This window comes from Rousettus aegyptiacus, unplaced genomic scaffold (genome assembly GCF_014176215.1).
Source record: "Rousettus aegyptiacus isolate mRouAeg1 unplaced genomic scaffold, mRouAeg1.p scaffold_m13_p_7, whole genome shotgun sequence".
Taxonomy (NCBI): domain Eukaryota; kingdom Metazoa; phylum Chordata; class Mammalia; order Chiroptera; family Pteropodidae; genus Rousettus; species Rousettus aegyptiacus.
Window position 1 is genome coordinate 101,507,665 of NW_023416310.1, and position 9,692 is coordinate 101,517,356.

A 9,692-nucleotide genomic window follows, 5' to 3' on the forward strand; every position below is an offset into this window, starting at 1 on the left:
AAGCTAAAACAGAAGCACTTCTGGGGCATTCTAATAACTTCTCATTTGTTTTTTAAAAAATAGGTTAACTGAAAGAACAAAAAAGAGACGTACTTCTTCACAATCTATTGGACAAATTATGTCTATTTGCAGGCAGGAGGATACAGATGCCATTCAAGTAAGGCAAGAACCTAGTCTTTGAAGTATGACCTCTTTTAGCATTATCCCTTCGCCCTCTCACCTTGTCATTTTCTTCATCTCCAGGCTCTAACATTTTTTAAAACGGTGCTTTTAGTTTTTTTTCCCCTGAGACAAAAATAGGCCATTATTTCCTCAATGCTTTCACAATTTTAGTTAGTTTCTGGTAGCTTGATTTGTGTTTTTAATGTGTGATTTTGGGGAGAAACGTTAAGATTTTCACCTTTAAAAGTCGCAGACATTTTGGATTTTCACTTCCAAAATATGTTTTTGATATCTTACTTTATACATCAAAAGCAATTGCCAAATAGACACATTTTACTTTTCACTAGAAAAAATAATCAGTGTAGTTTATTCCCTCGCTTTTTACATAGGAAAATAGCTTATTCAAAATTGAAATACAGTGTTATTAACAATAGTAAAAAATTGAAGAGAACACAGATTCATCCAAGAGCAAGTGACTGGTTAAATACATTAGAGTATATCTACACAGTGGGATATCTACATATTACATTTTGGAAGAGTGTTTTGGAAAAGTTTTTATCATCCGTTGTCAAATGAACAAAAACAGATAACAAAAGGATTTTCCAGAATGCTGGGCTCACAAATGATTTTTTTCTTTGGATTTTCTTAGTGTCCAGAGCACATCATTTTGTAAATAGAAAACTGAATTATTTATAAAACACACTGAAGCAATTTGTCCAAAGTCAGAATGCAATGAATAGTTTAAAAATTAAAAGTTAAGACTGTGGTTCTCACGATCAAGACTGTTATTCTCAGAATATTTACTATGCTAAAAAAATTTATTTGTGAAACTTTAATTGGAGTTTGATCTGTTTGTATTTTTATTGGTATTCTGTTCTATCTCTTAATTATTAAAATAACCTTGCAAAGATGACATTGTTATTCCTATCTTATACCACTCAAATGGCTAATAATTCTAGGCTTATTCAATAAATAGTTACACATCTTTCTTCAAATTAACTCTCATTTATTTGTTTGTTTGTTTGTTTATGGAGAAGGGTGTATTTAATGAGCGAACAGGCCAAAGTGACCAAATGGCAAATGGAAACAAAAGGAAGCTGAATTTTTCTAGATCTGACAGGAAAGTATTTCATTTCCCAGAGTTGCCTTTCACAATACAGTCAAAGGAGATGAAAGGAACGGAAGGTACACATTGGTTGCATAGCTTGACAAATCTCCAGATATTATCTTTTACAAGATTTTTTTGGTAATATAACTTAAATTTTATAATCTGATTTAAACAGAAAATAGTAAATTACTATGAAAAATATTTCAGCTGATGAGAATTTTTTCCAATATTCAAATAAAGGGTGAGACTTAAAAGGTAATTTTAAAGAAAGGCTAGAAAACTTTAAAAGGTAAATTTTTCATTAGCTCAATATTGTTGAAATGTTGGAACACTATTTGAGGACGGTGGTTTTGGTTCACTATATGCCCTGGAGCAAATCAATTTTCTATATTTCTCTATGATTATTTACCCATAAAGTAACAGGTTTGATATATGTGCTTCAGGCATCCAAGGATTTAGTAGATTAAGATTTATAACATGTATTGAGCTCTTAAAATGAAACTCATTTTTTTGGAAGAGTAAATGTTTCTTTGAAGAACAGTGACACCTTGTGAAAAATTAATATAATAGCAAGAATACAGTACTTGTATAGTTCAAGAGGAATTATCGAATCCACTTAACAGTTACAGTCAGAATTAAAAAGATAAATGTCTTCATTTAATGGTAGATCATTTGTAAAATTATAAAATGAATTATTTATGATTGACACATTTTACCATTACAACTCATGATCTGTTTGTTCAGTTCCTTTATAATAAAGTGAGAAATTGACTTTGGTGGATATCAGAATTTCCATTTGAAACTTTTAAAAAGGAAAGTAAAATGTCAAGATCGGAATAACAAGTTGTTATTGTATATATTTTTGCAAAAGTTAAACAGATGAAAGTGCTGAAGAGGGACTCAAAGAAAACTGATTCATCTAAAATACCAACTTTACTGAATGTGGATCAAAATCAAGACAAACAAGAGGTAAAACTTTTTTTTTATAGCTTTTACTAAGGAATGCTGTTTAGAACCCTTGACTTGGTATGTAAATTTAATTATTATCATTGGTAAGTTATATATAAATTCAAAATTTTATAATCTTCGAACTTGATAAACATCTATATTTTCATAGAATAACCAATTACTAAAGGTTTTCAAAAGTTTTTTTGTGGGAGAAGATAGTGAATACTAGCTCTCATTTGAATGCCGAAGTTATTAGAATATGTAGTACCCAGGGAAAAGAGTATGTGTGTCATGTGTATTACCTAATATTGGGTGAGTAAAACCATACCAGAGGAAATTAATAATGGTGTAATCATATAGTTATACTGCCCAGAAGAACAGATATATTTGCCTCTTCCTTCTTGCTTTTTCTCCAATTTGTTCTTCCATCTCTGCTGTCCACCTACTGTCTGTTTTTCACAAATATTTGCTCTCATCTAGCTATCAAATAATTTTGTTGAACTATTTCAGCCCCTACCCACCTGAGAGTCTTAAATTTTATTTGGAAATCTTGAAGCCCTCAATATCAAAATGAATACTCCCTAAAGGTATTATTTTAAGGGAAGGAGATTGTGCTGAGCACACACTGAATTAAATCATATAGATGGCCTTCTATTTTTGTGAGGTCATCACTTTGTTATATCAGTTTCTTATTTTTTTAAATAAATATGAATATATTTTTATTCATGATAAAATTAGCACACACCTGTTAAGGAAAAATAAAGAAATTATAAATATAGAGAAACTTTGATCCGAAACTACTTAAGAAGGCATTTTAACTGTTTATTCAATCTCTACAACATTCAGATAAACAAGTTATAAGACATCATTAGATATATTTTCACGATGACATTTATGCTTTATTTTTGGCCTAGAACTTGTTAAGAACTCCACAGTCCACTTTGTAGAAAAGAGATATTTTCTAGATAGAACAAGAAAGCCATCAATGATCATCTTTTAGTTCATTATAAAAAGTAATAAGGTGGCTTTAAACTTGGATGACTTACTGATGTCACAGCATGTTGAACAGCTCATTATTTTCACATTTTTTGAATGATTGGGTGAGTTAGGGCTCCTGAGCACTCCAGGCTAGTAAAGTGCTCTAAGTGTTTATCCCACTGTCCTATGAGAGCTGTCCCCCTACCCCTGAACTACAATTATATTCCGGTGTGGGAAAAAATGAACTCTTAAGACAGTTATGCCATTTTTAAAATATAAAAGTAAGTAGGAAGGGAAAATCCCTTCTTGCTCATATGGTATAGAACTCCCGAAGAATGATATTTTTAAGAGTGACCTTGAAACAGTTGTAGTTATTAGAAATAACCAGAACTTGTCAATGCTGGTTGTAGTTTATTTGTACTGCCCACTAAAATGCAGTTCTGACAAGTGACTGAAATTGCACATAAGGCTAGTCCAAACACTTTTAATAAATTAATGTCAGAATTAAGAAAATTTCCTAAATTTTGAGTTGGTAGTTTGTTACTTTAGAGCATGAGAAAATATAACATGTTTTTAAAAAATATAAAGTCGGTAATAGCAACTTACTTGTTCTGTTCTTGACTTTGCCATTGATTTGATTTTAAATTACCTAATCAGATCCAGGTACTTCCCAGTTGTGAATTAAACTCTTTTGGCATCTTAAATATATACTGAAATAGCCTATGTACATTGAATAGACTCTGACCTACAGAGAAACCCTAACTTACTGCTAAAGAGTGAATTAGGCAAGAGAGTTAGGAGCCCATACAAAAGCTACCTCTAGTTCTGTTTCATGATAATAATGAAGAATACTTTACTAAATAGTCTTTCTGTACCTTATAAAACAACCCCCAGGTGCAAAGTATAAGTATTTATCTGTGGCTATATTTCCTTAGCCAAAGACTCACCATTTCCTCAATTAAGGTCCTGTTTCTATTTACTTTTTAGAATACAGGAAATGCACAAACTGAAAGGAAGAAGAACCTGCCAGACGTAGAGTAGAAAATGCAGCAGCTGAAAATTCAGGGAATCCCAGAATCACTGTATGGTTTAAAAAAAATCCTTTTTATTAATATTACACAAAAATGCTAACTAGAGATTTTTACAGATATATCATAAATTCTGTGTAGTTATGTGTATATTCACCTAAATTTGTTTTTAAATTTATTAATCTTTAAATTATTCATCTTTTCTTAATTTGAACATTAATTTATAAAAACTGCCTGACTGGTATATTCTAATAACATTGCAGCTTATGTTAAATCATATAATTTTATTCAATGATATATTATCTCAGACATGTTTGATTAGTGGTCATGCTTAGCTTTGGTTCAGGACTTTATAATTATAGAAGAAAAAGTTTCTAAATGTATAATAAAGTAAGATCCCAATGTCTGGGAGCACCAAACATTTCTGAGCAAACAAATATACTTGATAAGCATGAAACATGGGTTTGGTTCACACTGAACATTCTGAAACTGTATTTAAATAATCATGAAGGTTGTTTGAAAGGATGGAAATTGAGCGAAGCTTTGAAGCAAATCTTTTGGCTTGACCAGCATGTTTATCAGTTAGTGATTTAATAGGATATGTTGTTACATATAATTTAACATTAATAGGCAAGATTTCGGGAACATATATTTACATTCTTATCTTTGGTTCTTACTAGCTTGGTTTCTAATTTTAGGGTGGAGATGGCCATTGTGAGGGGAAGAATTTGAAGAGGAACCGATTTTTCTTCTGGTAGTGTCTTTTAAAATCTTAAAATACAAATTGGCAAGTCTTCCCTTTTTATTTTATATATAATAGAATTGTAACACGAGCTGTTAAGATGGCCATACGTCTGTGTTAGCGTCATCCAACTCTGTTTTGTTAGCAGATCATTCATTATTTTCTTCTTTCTTCTAAGTATTCTATTGATGTCATGCTCTGATTTGGAATTAAAGTCACCTTTCTGCCTGCTTCTTTGTTTGCCATGATTACTGAGTAGGTAACAGCCTGTCATATACACACTCAACTTATACTGACTTCTGACCTCTGCTAGTCACGTAATCTTAAATGTCAATTATTTCCTAGAATGCTCAGGCTTTCCGAAGTAAGTTCTTAATGAAGTATCTAACCCATTGTTTTAAAAGCTGTTCATTACCATTATGTGATTAAATATATGTTCTGTTGGTCAACTACAAAACTATAATATTTATAAAATAACTAAATACATAATATTCAAATGTTAATTAAATTTCTTTATCCTTTTAAACAACTACCAGCACTCTTCCAGTTTGCTAGTTTCATCTGATAGTGCCTTTTATGTAGTACATACTTTTTCTGTTTCATAAAATAATTTGCCTACAACCCAAAAAAGAGGCATAACCAAATTTCTTGATCGTCCTCTTAAAAACAATAAAATGGGATTATCTGGTATTTTACCAGGACTCTACCTGATTTTATATTTACTAAAAGTAGACATGAAAAAAAAAAAGCATAATTTCTTTATTACAATATTACACTATTTTCATCTCATCAAAAGGTTAATTAGAATTCATAGCTGAGATTATTATCCATAATACACATTTCTAACAGACTCCCTATTTGGTTTAGCAACCGATTTTCTCCAGGGAAATTGAGTTGTTCACTGTGGCAGGTTTAACAGTTATAAGTCTATCCATTTCCTGTTGAATTTATATATTCGTTGATCCTTACATCATCAATATCAAGGGATTATCAATTTTTTTCAATTTCTACAAAAATACCTGCTGGGATTTTGATTGGGACTGTGTTAAATCTATATATCAATTTAAGGAGAATGGATATCTTAATAATATTGAGTCTTCCAATCCACGAGCATGATATAAACTCTCCATTTATTCAGATCTTTAATTTTTTATAATATTTCATACATTAAAGTTATTCTATGTGTTTTGGTTTTTTGATGCTATTATAAATGGTATTATTTTTTAATATCAACTTTCAGTTTGTTGTTGCAATACGGATATACAATTTATTTTCTATATTGATGTTGTAGTCTGAGACCTTGGTAAATTCACTTATTATTCCTAGTAGGTTTCCTTCCTTTGTTCTTTCATTGATTCATTTGTTCCTTTTTCTTCTTCTCTTTCCTCTGTATATTCCTTAGAATTTCCTATATTATAGGCAGTCATAACATCTGTATATAAAGATAGTTTTACTTTTTCCTTTCCAGTGTTTATACTTTTTATTACTCTTGCCTTACTGTACTGACTGGGACATGTGATAATGTTGAACAAAAGTAGCAGGAGTGGACATCCTTGCCTTGTATGATGTTAATTGTAGGTTCCCTGTAGGTGGCCTTTTTCAGAGGACAGGTCCTTCTGTTTCTGTGTGCTGAGTGTCTTTATCAGGACTGGGCATTAAATTTTATTTTTTTTATTTTGTTTATTTTTTAGGTGAGACAACCCTTGGTTGACCTCACAGATAGCAAGAAACTTGTCAGCTTACAATCCCTTATTTATTTTTATTTTTTACACCTACAGCACCTGGTCTTCCTAGGTGGTCTCCCATCCAAGTACTAACCAGGCCCAAACCTACTTAGCTTCCGAGATCAACCAGGATTGGACTTGTTCAGGGTGGCGTGGCTGTACACAGACATTAAATTTTGTTAAATGCTTTTCCCACATCTACTGAGATGCTCTTATGATTTTCTTCCTTTATTCTGTTAATGCAAATTATATTAATTAATAGTTGAGTATTAAATTGGCCCTACATTACGAGGATTAAACTCCACTTGATCCTTTATATATGTATTGTATTGTATTTGACTGATTGATATTTTATGTATGATTTTGGCATCTATGTTAAAGAGGGATTTTAGTTTCTTTTTTCTTATATTGTCTTTGTCTAGTTTTGGTATCTGTGTTATGGTGCCTTATACAATGAATTGGGAATTGTTCCCTCCTCCTCTGTTTTCTGAAAAAATTTGTGTCAGATTGATTTTATTTCCTCCTTAAATATTTGTTAGAAATCACCAGTGAGCCAACAGGGCCTGGAATTTTCTTTGTGGAAAGGTTTTAATATGGAAATTCAATGTTCTTAAATTTATTTCATAAATGTAGAGCTATTCAGATTTTCTATTTATCTGTGTGACATTTTTTGGTAATTTGCCTCTTTCAAGGAACTTATCCATTCCATCAATGTTGCTGATTTTATTGGCATGACATTGTTTATCATCTTTCCCTTGTTATCATTTAAAAGTTGGTAAGATCTATGGTAATGCCCCCTTTATCATTTCTTGTATTGGTAAATTGTGTTTTCTCTTTTTTCTTGGTAAGTTTTGATAGAGATTCATCAATTTTACTTATTTTTTCAAAGAACCATCTTTTGATTTTATGATTATTTCTATTGTTTGTTTCCTATTGTATTGATTGATGTTTTTACTATTTCTATCTTCTATTTATTTTGGTGTTAATTTACTCTTTGTGATATAACAAGAAACATATATATTTGGTTTTCATCTCCTATTCCTGGCACAGAGCTCTAAAACCCTTATAATTTCCTGACGATAGGGGTGACAGGAGCATCTTAATTGATCTTCCTGCTTTCACCCTTCTTTAACCTTCATTCTCTTACCAACTCACTGCCTGGGTGTTCTTAATAAAACTTAAGTCAGATGATGTCACTACTCAAAGGCCCCAATGCTTTTCATTTCACTCAAAGTAAAAGCCACAGACATTACAGTAACCTACCCAGCCCTACACAGTTTCCCTCTGTCTCCTCTTTGACCCTATCTGCTATTTCTCTCCTTATTGCTCATTCTATTCCAAACCGACTGGCCTCCTTGCTGTTCCTAGCTATGCTCCTGCTTTAGAAACAGTGTTTGTTCTTTCCTCTGCTCAGAAATATCTTTCTGCAGGTGACTGCATGATTCCCTCCTTCACCTCCTAACCATTGTTTAGGACAACCTCCTTACTGGTTTTTCCTTGTACAGGAAGCCTTCTCTACTACTTTACTTAAAATTACAACTTTCTCCATTTCTATTCCCCTTCCCTGTTTTACTTTTCCACATAACATTTCCCTATCTGACAAGCTATATATTTTACTTATTTCATTTATTAATGGTCTCCCTCCACTAAAATATGAACTACATGGTGGGAGGGATTGAGAATTTTTTTTATTACTATATTCCCCATGCCTAGCACAGTGCCTAGCATATACTGGCACTCAATAACATTTGCTTTCTAAATGAATGAATGAATTTATTAAGCACCTTACGTAGTAATCATTTAGAAAAAACAAAGCATAAAATATGCAATAATTTTATTGGTGGGATAGAATGTATTCTCTATAGCATGCTAATATTAATTGTTCAAGTGGCTGAAAAAGGAATGAGTAGGGATGATTCAACATGGAGTGTAAAGGTAAAGGAGATTGGCTTAACTTATAGTTTGTAAGTATTTTAATGAAGGAATTGAAATGTAATTACATGTAGTCTACGGCCATGCCACCCTGAACAAGCCCGATCCCATCTGATCTCAGAAGCTAAGCATGGTTGAGCCTGGTTAGTACTTGGATGGGAGACCACCTAAGAAGACCAGGTGCTGTAGGCATAAAAAATAAAAATAAATAAGGGATTGTAAGCTGACAAGATCCTTGCAATCTGCGAGGTCAACCAAGGATTGCTTCACCTAAAAAATAAATTAATTAATTAATTTAAAAAATAAATCTAATTACACTTAGAGATAACAGAAGGATGCATGTTAGGAACAGAATTTGGTGGAATGTCAGATAAGTTAGAAAAATCGTTTCTCAAAAAATTAGAAAGGGGAGGGCGACAAGTGAAAGGGTAAAAAGGAATAATGTTCTGCAAAGTGAGTTACAGTATATGGGTCAGATTTTTCAGATTCTTTACTGAAAGTCACCACATTTCTGTTTTTCTAGTCACCGTGTGTCAGGAGACCAGGGACGTCCTAAATTAGAACATTTAGTACTTGCTGTAGAGCGAGACATTGTGTAAGTACCATCTCAGTGTTATGCAGGTCACTCAGCTCTCTTGGCTTAGAAAAAGTGGAATGATTTCTTTGCTGAATTGGATGGATACATATGGTATTGAAAGAACAAACAATCCTATGAAACATATAGCTCAAAACGGTAAATGAAATGAAGTTTGTCTGAGATTGACTTGCAAATTGACTTTGTGTTAAGGTTCTTGCTCTTCACAATTAACTTTTATTTAATGGATAGCAATATACAGATTGCAAGTATCCAGTGGCTATTACACAGTCTGTACTGCCCCTCCTTTGCCAAAGAGTAAAGGTGATTGAGATTTCCTTGAAGTCAGATAATCCTAACCTCCTCCAGAGGGAGCTCAGGGTCCAGCATTTTCAGGACCTGGAGCCTGTCTCTGCCCCCGTCTCAGAGAGGAAAAGCCATTTGGTCCCCATTGGGCTGAACTAGTGTGTAAAGATGGAGTACTAATATGGCAATG

The 9,692-nt window shown here is 32.5% G+C and overlaps 1 protein-coding gene and 1 pseudogene across 11 annotated transcripts in view; both read left to right on the forward strand.

The window, feature by feature from the left end:
• Positions 1–6,689, forward strand: part of CDKL3 (cyclin dependent kinase like 3) — a 38,847-nt gene extending 32,158 nt beyond the window's left edge. For 8 of the 11 annotated variants that reach the window (XM_036224361.1, XM_036224357.1, XM_036224363.1 and 5 more), the window contains 4 exons: positions 64–157; positions 1,200–1,347; positions 2,142–2,239; positions 4,923–6,689. In XM_036224361.1, the coding sequence (XP_036080254.1) occupies positions 64–157; positions 1,200–1,347; positions 2,142–2,239; positions 4,923–4,982 (400 nt within the window). In that variant the 3' untranslated portion in view covers positions 4,983–6,689. Of the gene's footprint in view, positions 1–63; positions 158–1,199; positions 1,348–2,141; positions 2,240–4,183; positions 4,279–4,922 lie in introns of all 11 variants that reach the window. The other 3 variants (XM_036224355.1, XR_004951942.1, XR_004951943.1) reach the window with 3 other exon arrangements.
• Positions 6,690–8,695: 2,006 nt separating this feature from the next.
• Positions 8,696–8,814, forward strand: LOC118605636 (annotated as a pseudogene).
• Positions 8,815–9,692: the final 878 nt, after the last annotated feature.